The sequence below is a fragment of the Bombina bombina genome, chromosome 1 (assembly GCF_027579735.1).
Source record: "Bombina bombina isolate aBomBom1 chromosome 1, aBomBom1.pri, whole genome shotgun sequence".
NCBI classification, from domain to species: Eukaryota; Metazoa; Chordata; class Amphibia; order Anura; family Bombinatoridae; genus Bombina; species Bombina bombina.
Window position 1 is genome coordinate 901,580,067 of NC_069499.1, and position 17,680 is coordinate 901,597,746.

A 17,680-nucleotide genomic window follows, 5' to 3' on the forward strand; every position below is an offset into this window, starting at 1 on the left:
GTATCTTTATTTGAAAAGCAGGCATGCAAGCTTAGGAGCCACCAATTAGCAAGGGCTAACCATACATCAGTAAGTGCTGATGAGAACAATCTAAGCTTACATTCCTGCTTTTTCAAATAAAGATATCAAGAGAACAAAGAAAACATTATAATAGGAGGAAATTATAAAGTTGTTTAAATGTGAATGCTCTATCTGAATCATCAAAGAAAAATGTGGGTTTCATATCTGTTTAAGGATATATGAAAATAAATAAAATTTGCATTTAACTACTTGCTTCACCCAAAAGCTGCTGATGCAAAATTCAACACTACAATTTAATCATAATGCTATAAAATGCAAATACAGTAGATTCACTGCACTAAAGTTTCTTCAAGTTCCTACAGGGTTAAACCTGAGACCTTTTCTTTCACCCAGTGTCAAAATACTTTAAATCTGACTTAAAGGCTTGACATTAAAAGAGACCTCGTTATTGATGTGTTAAAACTGATGAATTAATCAATAGAAGAATCCACAAAGATAATGCTATCCTGAGGGTCAGTATCTAGAAATGTTATAGCCAAAAATACATTAACGACGAATCACTTCTTGCCATTAAGGCAGAATGTGTGTTATAACAGAAGAACATGAATCGTTTTCTGGCCTTGGTTCAGCCTTATAATTTTGTAATTTTAATAGTCAGATAACGTACAGAAATACTTAACCTTGGCATCATTCTTTGATATCAAAGAGAAAGACATGGAGACCAAACATACATATACTATACAGGAAAAACTAACAGAGAATTTTAAAAGCTACATTAATATTAAATGTGCTTATGATTTATTGGCCAAGGGGTTATAAATTATTGATATACTGATGATTCACCATTTTCTTGCTAAGTATTATGCATCAGTTTATAAAAACCATATTCTTTACACAACCTTATCAAAGAATATTCTTATGTGGTTTTGGTTTAAAGAAGCATTGGGGACAAAAAATGTAACTGAAGAAAAAGAAAATGTATACATAAGTTTGCATGAGAAAAAAGTTAACTATTTCAATTTATGTTGGAACTAAAATGAAACTGATGCTGCAGACTGCAGTATTTATTAGACTTGTGCATGTGGAAGAAGTTGGCCCTTTTTAGCCGGTTGGCTATTTTTGGAGCCACATTTATACTGAATTTGCACAAATTTTAGTGTGTTGCTGTTTCACAAGTATACATTTGGTTCAGAAAATTGCCAGCTGGCACGAAGGGCAGCCTTCTTCCGAAACCTCTGAATGCACATGTCTAGTATGTAGGTTCTTTGGCTCATATGGAAAGGTGCCATAGCTGTACTGGTGGAATCAGAGAAAAGTCTATAAAAACTAAGACAAAATGTAGGTTTATTTAACACACAGACATTCACAGTAAGAGATACAAGTCAAAACTGAACTGCCAATCAAATGGTTAATTAAAGAAAATAAAACACTATTAAAAATCATTTGTTATTTATTCTGCCTGGTTTTGCTGTAAAATACCTCTAAAACTGTGTTTATTCCACTCCATAATGCTTCCATTGTATATAAAGGAACATTAAACACTTTGAGGTTGTACTATAAATGGCTAGATTACAAATGGAGCGCTAAACAGGCAAATCCGCCTTCATTAAAAGTGGCTGGTTAAAGGGACAGTAAAGTCAAAACTAAACTTTCATGATTCAGATAGGGCATGCAATTTTAAACAACTTTCCAATTTACTTTTATCATCAAATTTGCTTTGTTCCCTTGGTGGTATTTTTGAAAAGCTAAACCTAGCTAGGCTCAAACTGATTTCTAAACCGTTGAAAACCGCCTACTAGCTCAGAGCATTTTGAAAGTTTTTCACAGTTAGACAATGCTAGTTAGACAATGCTAGTTCACATATGTCATATAGATAACATTGTGCTCACTCCCGTGAAGTTATTTAGGAGTCTTCACTGATTGACTACACTGCATGTCTGTCAAAGGCACTTAGATAAGGAGGTTGTCTGCAAAGGCTTAGATACAAGGTAATCACAGAGGTAAAAAGTATATTAATATAACTTTGTTGGTTATGCAAAAACTTTTTTAAATAAGAAACATTTTGGTGTAGACTGTCCCTTTAATGCTACAGTGAGCTTGCTGTAGCAATTAGCTCTCCAAAAATTAACCTAAGGTCAGACCTCTGTTTAATATAAAGATGTCCCCCAATTGCTCCCAAAAATAAAGTGTAGTGCTGCTTTTTAAAATAAAAAAGAAATAGCATTTTTTATTTTTTTTAATAATAACTGCACAAAGCAGTTTTAAGGGCTTAAAGTTTGCATATGTGGGGTGTTAAAAAAAAAGAAAAAAGGCACTGAAAAATGCCTTTACATTGTGGTCTAGTGACTGTGTTATTACTCAAAATATACTGTATATGTATATGCTTATATACATATATATGTGTGTTAATATGTGTATAAACACATACAGTATAAACACATAAATATATATATATATATATATATATATACACACATATATATTTTAACTTTGCTGCACATCACTGTGTGACTTACCCCCTTCACTGAGCTAGGTTCTCTGGTGTGATTATCGGCATGAGAACAAGGCTCCCATTGGAGCCTATGGAAGCGCGCTCTTGTTAGCTTCCATGCAATGTGAACGCAAAGGTCGCATTTGTATTGCGCTGAACCTGTAATACCAGTGCATATTTGTGTGCGCTGGCGTTGCTGAGTGGAACGTAAATATTGCACTTCACTCATAATCTGGCCCAAAATGTTTATTAATGAATAGTCAAAATGTGTTATAATTTCATTATTTATTTTGTCCCCTTTTGCTATAATTTAATTTAGTGCAGACTCTAGGCACTGCTACATTTCACACAGTCATTGGTCACAAACGCTACTGACCCATTTAAAACTGTCCCTGATTAGCCTAATCAGTAAAGGAGACCTAGGTGACAATAAGGTGCCTTCTATTGCTTTATGAACACTGACTGATAGTGGGACAGATAGCTCAGCATGCTAAGGCACTCTAGCTGAGCTCTATAGCAACCGGGTTGCAGGTTCGATCCCCGGCAAGGTCCACTCAGCCTTTCATCCTCCCAAGGTCGATAAAATGAGCAGTGCCTTGAGACCCTTACAGGTGATTAGCCATGCTTAAAGATAAATGAAACCCAAAAAATTTCTTTCATGATTCAGATAGAGAATACAATTTCAAACCACCTTCCAATTTACTTCTACTATTTAATTTGCTTCTTTCTCTTGTTATCCTTTGCTGAAATGTTTATCTAGGCAAGTTCATGTGCAGCAGATAACCTAGGTCTTAGCTGTTGATTGGTGGCTGCATATATTAACTGATTGTCATTGGCTCACCCATGTGTTCAGTTAGAAACCAGTAGTGCATTGATGCTCCTTCAACAAATGATACCAAGAGAATAAAACCAATTAGATAATAGAAGTAATTTAGAAAGTTGTTTAAAATTATATTCTCTATTGAATCATGAAAGAAATTTTTTGGGCTTCATCTCCCTTTAACAAGAATACTTTACATTTATTTATTTTTTTAATTAAACACGAGTATAACTTTAAAATAAGATGTATGCATATTATTCTCAGGTTAATCTGTGCTTCTAATCACCTACTCTTTCTAGAATGTATTGATCTTTCAATGTCCCTTTAAATAAGGAGACATTTACATGAACTTGTAAAATTATACTCAGTGATTGCTTAGTTCACAGCAAAAACTATGTCCCTAATTGCAAATTGCAAATGTACAAATTGGAAGCTCACCAAAATGCCAAAGTTGATTATTTTATTAGAAAAGCAAAGTCAAACAGCCACCACGACGTTTCATCATGTGTACAATAACAATACAGATACACCTGTTTAAATAGTCTTACCTGGGTATTAACCCTTACATGCTTTCTTACAGCACAGCAAATTATACAATAGCGCCATCTAGCGAACTCCCAAAGGTGTAATCTGGTAAAATTAAAAACAAACAGCTATGAAGCCTAAATTGAAAATATAATACATTCTAGCCGATCGATATTTGCAACAAAAAATTGTTACATAGTTTATCCACAGAGAAAAATGGTACAAACAGAAAACTAATCTGAAAGATATAAATATGTAAATTATCAGTAGAAAACTAGTAGAAAAATCTATTTCCCTATTTAACCCCTTCAGTTCCAGGGTATGAAAGTGAAAAATCCAATAGGATTCTCGTTGTTTGAGCAAAATTTCTCTATTACCACCTCTTCTGGGGACTTTAATCTGTTCGATGACCTGGAACCGAAGTTGGCTAATGTGATGTCCAGCTGCTATAAAATGATAAGCAACAGGAGCTGTTAGTTTACCACACCTGATGTTGCTCTTATGTTCCGTTATACGGTCACGTATACTCCTAGTGGACTCGCCAATGTAGGCCTTCCCACATGGGCATTTTATCATATAAATTACGTAGCTGCTGTTGCAAGTGAAATAGTCCTTGTAATAAAATTTGTATCCACTGTGTGGATGTGAGAAATATGGACTTTTTACTATGGAACTGCAGTTACAGCACCCAAGACAAGGGAAACATCCTAGATTTTTCTTGGTAATAAACTTTTGAGTGTCTCGTTTTGCTGATCCAATGTCAGCCCTTATAAGAGTGTCTCTCAAACTTTTACTACGTTTGTAGGCGGGCATAGGTGCTTGGCCAAACTCTTCAATGTCTGAATTACAACGACCAAGAATGGCCCAATGTTTCTTTATTATTTTTAGAACCTGATTGCTCTGTCTAGAAAATTCAGAGACAAAGATCAACCTTTTAGGGTCCTTGCTTACTGTTTTTTTAGATTTCAGCAGAGTGTCACGGTCTAACTGAGACACCAAATCAATGGTGTTCTCAATTAGATCAGATGGATAGCCACGTTGTAAAAATTTCTTACCCATTTCAGAGAATCTAATGGGAATGTTAGATTCCTCAGTGACAATCCGTTTCACTCTAAGTAATTGACTCTTGGGTAGTGACTTGATCAAAGAGGGATTATTGTTTCTATCTGTCTCTTTTCTGAAAATATCAGTTTTAAAATGGTACCCATCCTTGATCACTGTCACATCCAAAAAGTCAATAGAGTGCTCACTGAAGGACAGAGTGAATTTAATGTTGCTCAAGGGCTTTGTAAGGGTTAATACCCAGGTTAGACTATTTAAACAGGTGTATCTGTATTGTTATTGTACACATGATTAAGGGGCGTATTACCCCGAAACGTTGTGGTGGCTGTTTGACTTTGCTTTTCTAATAAAAGAATCAACTTTGGCATTTTGGTGAGCTTCCAATTTGTACATTTGCTATTCATTTATTGGAGTTTGGTAGTAACTCCTTGGGTCCTGCACCATTGGTATTTGTCTTGGATATTGCTGGACTTTATTCCTAATTTCAAATTGACCATAGGAAAGAAGACCAAACACATTTTTTAAAGGGTTTACCCCTGATCTGCTCTTAATTTGCAAAACCTTGAAAAGTATGCCAACAATAATAGAGTGTTAAAGTATTTTAAAAATGTTTAAATAATTTAAAAAACACAAATTATTTTATACAGAACAAAAGTGTTAACTGTCTCTTTAAAGTCACAGGGAATTGGCAATATTAAAATCATATACAAAACAATGCAAAATTACGCTACATTACCAACAGCTGTTTTATTGCAAGCATATTTTGCAACATCTGCTCTCTTCCTCCCTATCTTCATTTTGCTATGAGTTTAGCCTCTGGACTAATTTACTGCTGACCTTAGAAATATGGCAGTTTAATTAAGGAATTTTTTTTGACATTGCATTCTCTTAAGTAAGATATGCCCTGTCACTGGTTAAATCTGTTCTTCTTGTCTCTAATAGGCATTTTTTCTGTTTTCCCTGACATGATCCAATATAAAAGGAGATTAACAGGTACATCTGTGTGTACTTTGCAGTTATCCAAAGAAAACATTATACATGTGAATGTATTCTGTAGAGAAATACAATTGATTAATCTTTTAATTTACATAATATTTTCTGAATGAGTGTTTTTATTGTTTTAATTACTTTTCTCAGTTTTTCATTATTAAACCAATATCCCTGTAGTGATGGAAGTCTCTTCCCTCATTGCAATTGAGTGACATCAGTGGCAACTGCTTTAGTATGGAAGTACTATTCTATTATCCTTCCCCTATTTAGGCTCCAGAAAACACTTTGCACACCCAATCACGCCCCAGAGATGACTAAGCCTGCCCAGATCTGGATGCCTTGACTCCATTAGTCACATGGCACAAATCCAGACCACCATAACTCCTCCCATTATTTTTCATCTTCGCCCTCTCACAGACAAGTCTCCTTCAGTATTCTGATATATAATATAGTACATTGAGGCCAGACGCTAATAGGTTGTTGGTTCCCTCTTTATCAGATACTTTGTGGCTCATTTGATATGAAAATTAGCTTGTGAATATATTTCCATTGTTTATTACTTATTGTGAATAACCAAAGGCATATGTCAAATAATGGCATAATAATTTATTTGCTTTAAATGATCTCTAAGCATGTTAATTTAAAGGTCCTGTGCTTTGTAGTTAAATACACAATAAAAAGACAATGCAATAGCACTTAGTCTGAATGGCAAATTAGTATTATTATTACTATTATTAATATTATTACTATTATTATTTATTTGTATATTGCTGCAAAATTACCTAGCACTGGTTACAGAGATGAGGTATACAATGATAAGGATTTGTGATAAGATACAAAAACATAACAGACTAAACATAATTAGTGCATCAGGGGAAGGGCCCTGCACCGAAGAGCTTACAGTCTACAGGTTGTGGGAGTCATAAGGTTTGGAGTAGCTTGTCACATGGATTGTAATTGCAGAGGTGAGTGAAGGCAGGTCAAGATTTTTTAGTAGGATGAAAAAACAGAGGATAAACGGTAATCCACTCTGAATTGGTGAGTTTTGAAAGAGTGTCTGAAACTATAAAAGGTTGAAGACAGTCTGATGGATTGGGGTTTAAATTAATAAATAAATGCTGTAACCTGTCTTGATAATAAAGATAAACAGAACAGACATTTTTTTTAATTTATTTTGTTCTTGTAATCACTATTTTAAACTCCTGTATCTCTTTAGCCTTCTACAAGCTAAACTGTCAAATACAGGAATAAAATGTCAACAAAGCATTTCCTTTACTGCTGCCTTCAAAATGGGAATGATCTAGTCAAAATTTGTTTGGAATAGTTTTAGCAAACAGTCTATCTAGTTCACTAATAGGCACATTTTTGCAAATGAGCCATTAGATATTAATACCCCTGGTATCAACAACACCTGTTAACAAAAGATAAAAATTATGTTGCCAAAATTAATAAATAAATACATAAAATAAATGTTTTTCTATAGGAAACTCTAAATGTGTTTTACACTAGCACCACAAATTAGTCACATGTATGAGTTAATTTGCTAGTGCTCATCAATATCCTTTAGACTTCTCTTGACATGGTGTAAATGTCTTACACTGGTTTTACACATAAGTTCCACTGACATACAGATAATTATTATTATATTTACTATAATTATCTTTAGCAAGAAATGCGTCAGTGTTAAACAGGAAGTACAGGAAAGATAATACCAATTCCCAGAGTTATCATTATATATTATGGAAATCACTTTGGTGAGATTTGCAAATAAGGTTCTGATTAAAAAGGGTTGGCAACTTTCCACCACAAAAATACTGGACAATCTTCATGTGGCTGGACACAATAATAGGTGAGGTTACACAATGCTCCCAAAAAGCCACCACTCTTGATCTATCCATCTATCATTTTCACAACTTTTCAATATTGTTACCCTATGGCTGCCAGTAAAATGAAAATCAACAATTTTATCACATCAGCTGATGTACCATACATAAACAGTAATAATTTGACCCCCGTGACTTATTTCTTTCTGCTCCATATTTGTAGCACACTGAGGCATAGGAGGCATTTTACATTAAAATAAATATTAGAGTCTCCTGTTGAATACTAGACACCTGACAACCCTATCATTAAATGAAGTGATCATCAGAAAGTCTGTAAATTACAGATAATGGTCATAACTGAAATGCAACATGGGAGCACCAGAGCCAGAATATCAAGTGATTCAGACTTTGATACCCTTCTTTTTTAGCTGCCTTCTAATATCAGGACATTATTGGATAATATTGGATTTTATTTGGTAATAATTGAAGGGAAAAAAAAGCTCTTTTAATATATTTTGTATAATTTGTCACTACCTATTTTCCCAGCACCTATAATCTCTACATCTGACCATACATTTTTTGTATCTTAAAGGGACAGTCTAGTCAAAAATAAACTTTTATGATTCAGATAGGGTATGTAGTTTTAAACAACTTTCCTATTAACTTTTATCATAAATTTTGCTATGTTCTCTTGGTATTCTTAGTTGAAAGCTAAACCTAGGTAGATCATATGCTAATTTTTTAACCCTTGAAGGGTTATCTGAATGCATTTTGGCAGTTTTTCACAACTAGAGGGAGTTAGTTCATGTGTACCATATAGATAACATTGTGCTCATGTACATGGAGTTACCTAGGAGTCAGCACTGATTGGCTAAAATGCATGTCTGTCAAAAGAACTGAAATAAGGGGGCAGTCTGCAGAGGCGTAGATACAAGGTAATCACAAAGGTAAAAAGTGTATTAATATAACCGTGTTGGTTAAACAAAACTGGAGAAAGGGTAATAAAGGGATTATCTATCATTTTAAGCAATACAAATTCTGGTGTACTGTCCCTTTAATACTGCACTCAGATTAGCTCCTTATACTGTTCTTTCTTCTGTTGTATGTAACAAACCAATTCTGCTTGTTTTTCATATATGTATTTGAATGAAAATGGTAGCTACTCACTTTTAAGCAAGTGCAACTAAGAAATAAAAAAAGTCAAGAGGCATTTAAAGAGATCCTACACCCAAATTGTAGCCACCAATCAGCTAACGCTACCATGGGTGCTAAACCAAAAATGGGCCAGCTCCTAAGTTTAGATTCCTGCTTTTTCAAATAAAGATAGTAAAAGAACAAACAAAAATTGATAATAGGTGTAAAATAGAAAGTTGCTTAAAATTGAATGCTCTATCTAGATCATGAAAGAAAATATGTGGGTTTAGTATCCCTTTAATGACTACATGGTAGACATATAAATAAATACCCACCATGGTGACATGCTAAAAGAACTAAACTGGCTGTCGCTGGAATCCAGACGCACCCTCCATCTTTCCAGTCTTGTGTTTAAGAGCCTTTCTGGGAAGCTCCCACCCTACCTGAGCAGAATGCTCTCCCCTGCTATTCCCACCTCCTATAACCTCCGATCCAGTACAAACACATTATTTAGCTTGACTCAATACAAAAAGAAAGCAGCTCGATCCTCCTTTTCCTACAGAGCGCCACAGTTATGGAACGACCTCTCGCACACTTTCAAACTTTTCCCAAGCCTAATATCCTTTAAGAGATCCCTCTCCACATATCTCAAAACAGAATGCACCTGTCATAGTTGATTAAATATGTCCTACCTGTTCTATGTAAACTTTTTTCATATATTGTGTATTATTATTGTTTTTTTTTTATTTTATTGTACCCTACTGTATCAATGCAATGTTTTGTGGACCCAGGACATACTTGAAAACGAGAGAAATCTCAATGTATCCTTCCTGGTAAAATATTTTATAAATAAATAATAAAATAAATAAATAAAATTAACAGTCATTTTAACATATTGATCATGGCAACTTTTAAAAAGATCAATTTGTTTAGTATATTTAGTTGATATTTTAAAATAATACAAATAGCTGTAAAGGGAAATTGTATGGCTGGTGTGAGGGAATCTACACTCCTACATTCTACGATCTCAGTGATTTTTGGCCAAAAGTATCTTTTCTTGTTACTGGGAGATCAGATATCTAGCAAATGTTACAGAACATAGAATAAATTGTACTCCGTATGGTGCTGCTGTTTCAACGTCACGCCAGCAGCTGGTAAGCATCTGCAACATCACACATTTTGGAAAAAGGCCAGTGAAATAGATACAACAAATGCTTTATGTATTGTAGTTTACTACAATAAACACACTTATCTAGATTCATCAGCTATGCAAAGAGCTCTAATATGGGACAATTCTGATCATTTTTATATTAGTTTATGCAACTGATTTACCAATGTGCAAGGAAGCTTCTCAGATTTTAGTAAAGTAGTTCTTTAAAAAAAATAGCAGAGAAATTGTTCTTACTAGAGATTTTTTTTTAATATGTTAATCATTCTATTGTTATATTCTAACATAGTATTTCTCAACTTTAGGCCATATTTTCATAAAATCTTAACTTGTGCACAGATGAAATAATCAGCTGTTGGGTGAGAGCAGATTAGTAGCCATGGTAACTTTTCAGCTAATTATTTCACCTGTGCTAAAGTTAAGAATCACTGCTCTAAGGGATATTTATTATATGGTAGATAGAACATTGTGCCGGTTATGTAAGTCTTCATGCACTCAAAAATGCCTTCTGGTAATTATAAACCAATGATATCCATTAAGAAAATATACTTTCATATACACTTAAAGATGTAGTACTCTGAGTGAAAACATACTCTTTTTTATGTTTTTTTGTTTTGTTTAACAAAGCCATTCTCTGACTGAGTATGCGCTTCAAGTTGGCTTTGAAAGGACACTGTATGGTAACCCCTCCCTTAACATGTTTCCAATTAAATATAATGAAAATATGACTAATGCTGTATTTTCTTATAAAAAGCGATGTAATCATTTGGCGGCAGCAGGAAAAAAAACACCTATTGAGGGGAGTGGGAGTGAGTGAGTATACCCAGCCCATTAAAAAGGGTGTTCCTGCAGCTGCTTGTAATTTAATGAACTACTTGTCTATGTAAATTGTCCCTTTAACCCTTTTCATACTAAAATATAGATTCAACATGCATAATTGTTGCTCTTTCATATGTATGACAGAATGTTTTATTGCAGAAATCATTAAATACATTTATGTTAAATGTATTAATTAAGCTTTGGGTAGTATACTAGAAAATATTACACTGCCCCCACCAGGCTACTTCATAATACCACCCAGATGGCAACATTTTCTGTAAAGAGCATGGCAATTACATTGTATATATCTCTATATAATAAGACACATACAGTCGCACACACAGTACAGCAGAGAGATACCCCCCAGGTCAAGTGCTTTCTCACTATGCTACCTGCATAAATATAAGAGTATGCGTGTAATCTTATAACCATTTAAATGTATAACCTGCGTCAAAGTCACATAAGACATCATTTAGAATCTGCACATTTCTATTTCTGTAAATTGTACAGTGAATTTAAGCACATCAAAGCCCTGCCACAAAAACTCTATGGGCACGCATTTGTTATGATCCATTGCGCGCTATGCACATAATTGGCACATCTCTCTGTATAGCCACCATAATAAATACATGTATAATAATATAACAGATGTTCTTGTCAAAGAAACACTACAGACAATTAAATGCAGGAAAACAACAAGAAAACTAAATCTAGCTCATAAAAAAAAGAAACCAAACGCTATCACCTTACTTACAGATAAAATAGTTGAAAAATAAACCTAGACTAATGATGCATCTCAACAGCGTTTAAATAGTGTAAGTTAACACTTATGTTTAAATCACTTCAGCTTCTCTGTTATAGCTCAGTTTAAATGTATAATGCAAATGAGACAAATAATTGAAATAACAATCCACAACAAATTATCACTTGGTAGTGCAGGAAAACAGCATTAAAAGGTGACTTTTTCAAAGCTCTTTTAAAGGGATACGGTATTCAAAAATGTTTTCAGTTCTATCGAAAATAGAATGTTTCAAAATGTATTACATAGTTATTGTTGTTTACAAAATGAATGTATATATATATATATATATATATATATATATATATATATGCAGGTGTACCTTGGAGATATTGTGGGTTCAGTTCCAGACCACCATAATAAAGTGAATATAGCAATAAAGTGAGTCTCACAACATTTTCTGTTTCCCAGTGCATATAAAAGTTATATTTATACTACAATGTAGTTTATTAAGTGTGCAATAGCATTATGTCTAAAAAAAAAAAAACATACCTTAATTTAAAAATACTTTATTGCTAAAAAATGCTAACCATCATGTGAGCCTTCAGCGAGTCATTATATTTTTGCTAGTGGTGTGCATATATAGGTGTTTATGTATGTGTATTTATGTGTTTATATGTGTACATAAGTTAGAAAAATGGTGGAGATAGATATGCTTGACACAGGGTTGCCGCAATCCTCATTTTGCAAAAAGAGCAATATCTGCGAAACGCAATAAAGTGAAGAGCAATAAAACGAGGTATATATATATATATATATATATATATATTTTTTTTTTTATTTATTTTTTTCTGTGTTAATTGTCCCTCTCAGTCAGTGAGCACTACAGTCCCAAGACTCAATTGTATATAATCATGAAAAAGCACACACACTCCAGGCTTCTTATTAACACACCTCACAATTTGCGGCATCTTGTCAATCTAGTAGTATATGTGTATAGATCTCACAAGCGTAGCTTTCTTTTATAAACCCAGTTCAACATCAGCATTTCATCAAATATATTTATAATCCGACAACTCAAAAAGTATCACATTAAATATAGCACAAAAATTGGCTTAGGACAATAACCAATATAGAAAATGCTCATTTAATACGGATGCAAGAAAAGTATATTGTTATCTACAAATAAAAAACACTAGAAAGTACAACAGATGGACCCCATACACCCGTATTATACAGACGCTTTCTAAGATGGACACTGTGCTAAGCCAAGTGTAACTGAACTTATACAAACCTTTTTTTAAGAGCTTTATGTCACATGATGATGCTTTGTCAGTCATTAAATTTTACATAATCATCTGTGATTTTCACCTTAAAGGGACATAAAACAAGTTGGGATAGAGACAAAATATAATAATATGTACTTTAATTATTTTACCTGCAAATTTATACTGCAGTGCCTCACTATTAACCCTTTATTTTTAGTTTCTAAACTGTAAAAATATTTCCTTGCATGGCTATATTTATATCTATTGTTGTTTTTGGTAGAATGCTAAAGTACCTGTGTCTAAACACTGATAAGGGTGGGTGGAGTTGGCTGCTCCAGGCAGCTTAGCTATGTAATTAATGTTGCTTATTTTTGAAAATTATTTTAAAATACTTGCCAGCAATTTTTAAACAATTTTTTAATGCAAACTATTTTTAATTAATTAGCACTTTTAGGATATGCACAGATCTCAACCTGTTTTATGTCCCTTTAAATTTAAGCAGCTTTTACTTTTAACTCTTTCCTTTGTAAAACATGTAATATGTTTAACTCTTTCATATAGATATTAAAAAAATGTATAGTATGTCCCTTTAGATTAGCATGCTACATACCCACACTGGACATCTCTGGAACGGTAGCGTGATAGGGCCCATTTAGAAATTCTGGTGCATTGTCATTGATATCCTGAACTTTGATAATGAATTCTGAAGGCGGTTCAAGAGGCTTATTTGTATCACTATCGACAGCTTGAGCTGTTAATGTGTATTCAGCCTTTTCCTCACGATCAAGTCTTTTCATTGCATGAATATCTCCAGTTTTGTCATTGATCACAAAGATTGTTCCAGCTCCTTCTCCTGAAAGGATATACTTGATTTTACTGATCCCAGGATCCAGGTCAGTGTGAAGCTAAAATGACAATAATTAGTATGCCGTTAGTGCTAGGCCTATCAATAAATAGCATTTGCAAATACATTACTATGCCCCAGAGGATACATTGCTCACATTAAAGCATTGGAATAGCACAGTTTATTGACACAAGACAATATTACGAATTATTAATCTATATCAGACATGTGATGTCAACCATGTGAAATACATCCTTTAATACTTTAGCTTCATAACCTCATTTCCTCTATAACTTCTTTTTGCTACAATATGATGCATTTAAAGGGGCAGTAAACACTTTAAGCTTGTAATATAAAATGTTTAATTATTTATAGTAAAAACTACACAATAAACCTCCTTTATTTATTTTGTCCCCTTTTCCTGTAATTTAATTCTGTAAAGTGTGGGTTTTACCATTCTGAGAATTGCAAGTGCACACTGCGCTGTTACCAACCTAGCCCTGCTATTAATATATCTATTCCTAATTGGTGTAAAAACTGTTAAGATTATTGTGATGGATTGTAATACCTCTAGCAAATGCAACCTGGGATTTATAAACTTATATATAAGCATAAGAACACATCAGAATTACTCTTCTGATTCTTACGAGCCACCATTTTTAAGATTATGCGCAATATATAATGTGTACAATAAGCAACTCTCTTCTGCAGAACATGTTGCTACTTATTTTGTATGGGACATTTTACTGATCCCCTTCCCCAAAAGTTTTTGCTAATGCCCATGGTCCCATCCAAGGTTTAGGGAGATTTAAAGGGACAGAAAGTGATCACGCTCAGCTGTATGGTAATTTATTGCAATCCTACATAACAGTCTTGAAATGACAATATATTTATGCATCTAATCTTTTTAGTATTTGGAAATTATGTATTAAAGGGATGACAGTAAAAATTTCTGTTGTTTACTATAATTTACCTAAATGTGTTGTTTTGATAAATCACAGTATAAAAGGTGATAAATATACCTATGGTGTGTTTGAGAACATGCTCTTTAAAATCATGTTTTTCTTTTTGTTCCCCATAGCTCAGTACAAGAAAATACTACAGTAAATATTATGTTTAAGTTGCATACACAGTTAACTACAACACACAAGTAATATGTTTACTGCAACATAAATTGAACATCTAAACACAGATGTTGTTGCTTGATAAGAACCAATAAGCTAACCTAGCTTTCCTATTCTAGCTAACAAAAAAAGCTTAGACTAAATTAATCCATAGCATATCCTAGGAAGCATTCTTAAATTCCTTTGTAATATTTAGTAATAACAGTTTTAAAAGCTTTTGCATTTGCTGAGTGCCCTAAAGCAATGATTTCTGAAATTATATTTACATTTTTAACCTTATAAATTTCATTCTCAACCTCTTGTACTGAAAAATGGTTCTATCCCAAACCTTATTAAATTCATTAGCATCCTCTGCTCACAGTTATATTTGCATGAGGAACTGATTGTTCAGTCCCGCCCTCTATTCTCGTACAACCAATTGCATGAGAGCAGGGCTTGTCAATCATACTGGTAAGATCTGGGGTTAAGAAGCAGTGGTTTTAAGTGCATGTGCGTGCCTGCATTGCTCCAAAGCTGCAAGCTGATAAATGTGTCCCTGCTAGTGAGTTAAACCCATAGTTGAAGTACAGTTTAGGAGCAGCAGATCACTGCTGGTCATCAATAGGAAACTGCCACTGACCCAATCAGCAGGGGATTAAACACATAGAGAGAGGTACATGGACCCTAGTTGTAAAATGACATGCTCTATTAAAGTATTGCATGCAATTTTTCAACTATGATGGCCATTTTAGGCTACAGAAAACATATAGGATGTGATTATTGTACTTTTTTCCCTTTGAAATAAACTTGATTTATTTTTAAATATAGTCTTTTATATTCCAAATTCACATCTAACTTTCTTTTTATTGGTATGAAAAAAAAAAAAAAAAGGTTTCAAATGCCTTCAATCATGCCCTTTAGCTAAAGCTTTTTTTTTTTCAGCGTTAAAATCATGGTTTAAAGAGCAAAGAAAAAAGGAAGTGTCAAAAGCTGACAACATTTAAACCAATAATAATCCATTTATTACTTAGCTACCTCAAAGGTAGACATTTCAGTTTTTTTGAATTTCATTGCTCAGCTCCATCTACTTTAAGCACAGACATTAATGACAAATTTCAGCAGTTCTGTAATGGTAAAGTTGAAAGGCGCTGATGCATATCCACCTGATAGCTGTAGCAATGGTTGTGTTTATTGATACTAAGGCATGTGCTATAGAAATGAAATTATACTTTGAAGACAGTAAATATATTATGCTATAGTGTAAACAATTTTAATTTCAATATTTTTTTTTCTAAGACATATTTCTTTATTGAACATTAAAGGGACAGTCTAGTCAGAATTAAACTTTCATGATTCAGATAGGGCATGTCATTTTAAATTACTTTCCAATTTACTTTTAGCATCAAGTTTGCCTTATTGTCTTGATATTCTTTGTTGAAAGCTTAACCTAGGTAGGCTTGTATGATAACATTTAAGCCCTTGAAGGTCGCCTCTTATCTCAGTGCATTATGACAGTTTTTCTCATCTAGACAGCGAAAGTTCATGTGTGTCATATAGATAACATTGTGCTCACTCCCGTGGAGCTATATGAGTCAGCACTTGTTGGCTAAAATTCAAGTCTGTCAAAAGAACTGAAATAAGGGGGTAGTCTGCAGAGGCTTAGACACAAGGTAATCACAGAGGTAAAAATTATATTAATATAACTTGGTAATGCAAAACTTTGGAATGTGTAATTAAAAGGATGATCTATATTTTTAAACAATAAACATTCTGGAGTAAACTGTCTTTTTAAGTATTACATTGAACATATTTGCTTTGTCTATAAAGAATCTATAGGGTTTAAATATATTCAGAATATGACATTCATCTTCAAGTAATGTATTTTAGCTATACCTTTAAGAATATCAAGAAAAACGTATTTAACAGTAATTTTGAAAATTCTAATTTTTCTGCATCGCCTTATGTACCAACATCAAGCTTCTTCCTCCATGCTAAAAATATCATAGAATGTCATTGTAAATAATCCTAATTTATACCAGAAGTAATGAGATTTGCATATAAATTCCAATATCCTGTAGTGCTATGACTAAGAGCTGTGGGTTATCAATTATTTGATTTATTAAAGTGTAATACTTTAAAATGGGTAGATCATTTTTATGGTTCATCAGTAACAAAAGAAATTACATATAGAAGCTCTAAATACTAAACAATTGTCATGCTTTAGTTATATATGAGAAATAAAGTTCATGTTTTAATTATATATCAGAAATAAAGTCTTCTGGATTTTTTTGCAGGCTAGTGGATTAAAGGGACAGTCTAGGCCAAAATAAACTTTCATGATTCAGATAGAGCATGTCATTTTAAACAATTTTCCAATTTACTTTTATCACCAATTTTGCGTTGTTCTCTTGGTATTCTTAGTTGAAAGCTTAACCTAGGAGGTTCATATGCTAATTTCTTAGACCTTGGAGGCCACCTCTTTTCATATTGCATTTTAACAGTTTTTCACCACTAGAGGGTGTTAGTTCACGTATTTCATATAGATAACACTGTGCTCGTGCACGTGAAGTTATCTGGGAGCAGACACTGATTGGCTAAACTGCAAGTCTGTCAAAAGAACTGGAAAAAAGGGGCAGTTTGCAGAGGCTTAGATACAAGATAATCACAGAGGTTAAAAGTATATTATTATAACTGTGTTGGTTATGCAAAACTGGGGAATGGGTAATAAAGGGATTATCTATCTTTAAAAACAATTACAATTTTGGCGTAGACTGTCCCTTTAATGTAAACTTCCCAAATAAATACTGTCACATAAACTTAGCACATCTAAGGACCCTACTTACAGGTCACTCACCAAATTTGATGTTTGACAC

General features: G+C 33.4%; 1 protein-coding gene across 1 annotated transcript in view; it reads right to left on the reverse strand.

The window, feature by feature from the left end:
• Positions 1-17,680, reverse strand: part of CDH8 (cadherin 8) — a 658,573-nt gene that overhangs the window by 415,036 nt on the left and 225,857 nt on the right. Inside the window, exon 3 of the mRNA XM_053699570.1 lies at positions 13,471-13,765. Within this exon, the coding sequence (XP_053555545.1) occupies positions 13,471-13,765 (295 nt within the window). The remainder of the gene's footprint in view (positions 1-13,470; positions 13,766-17,680) is intronic.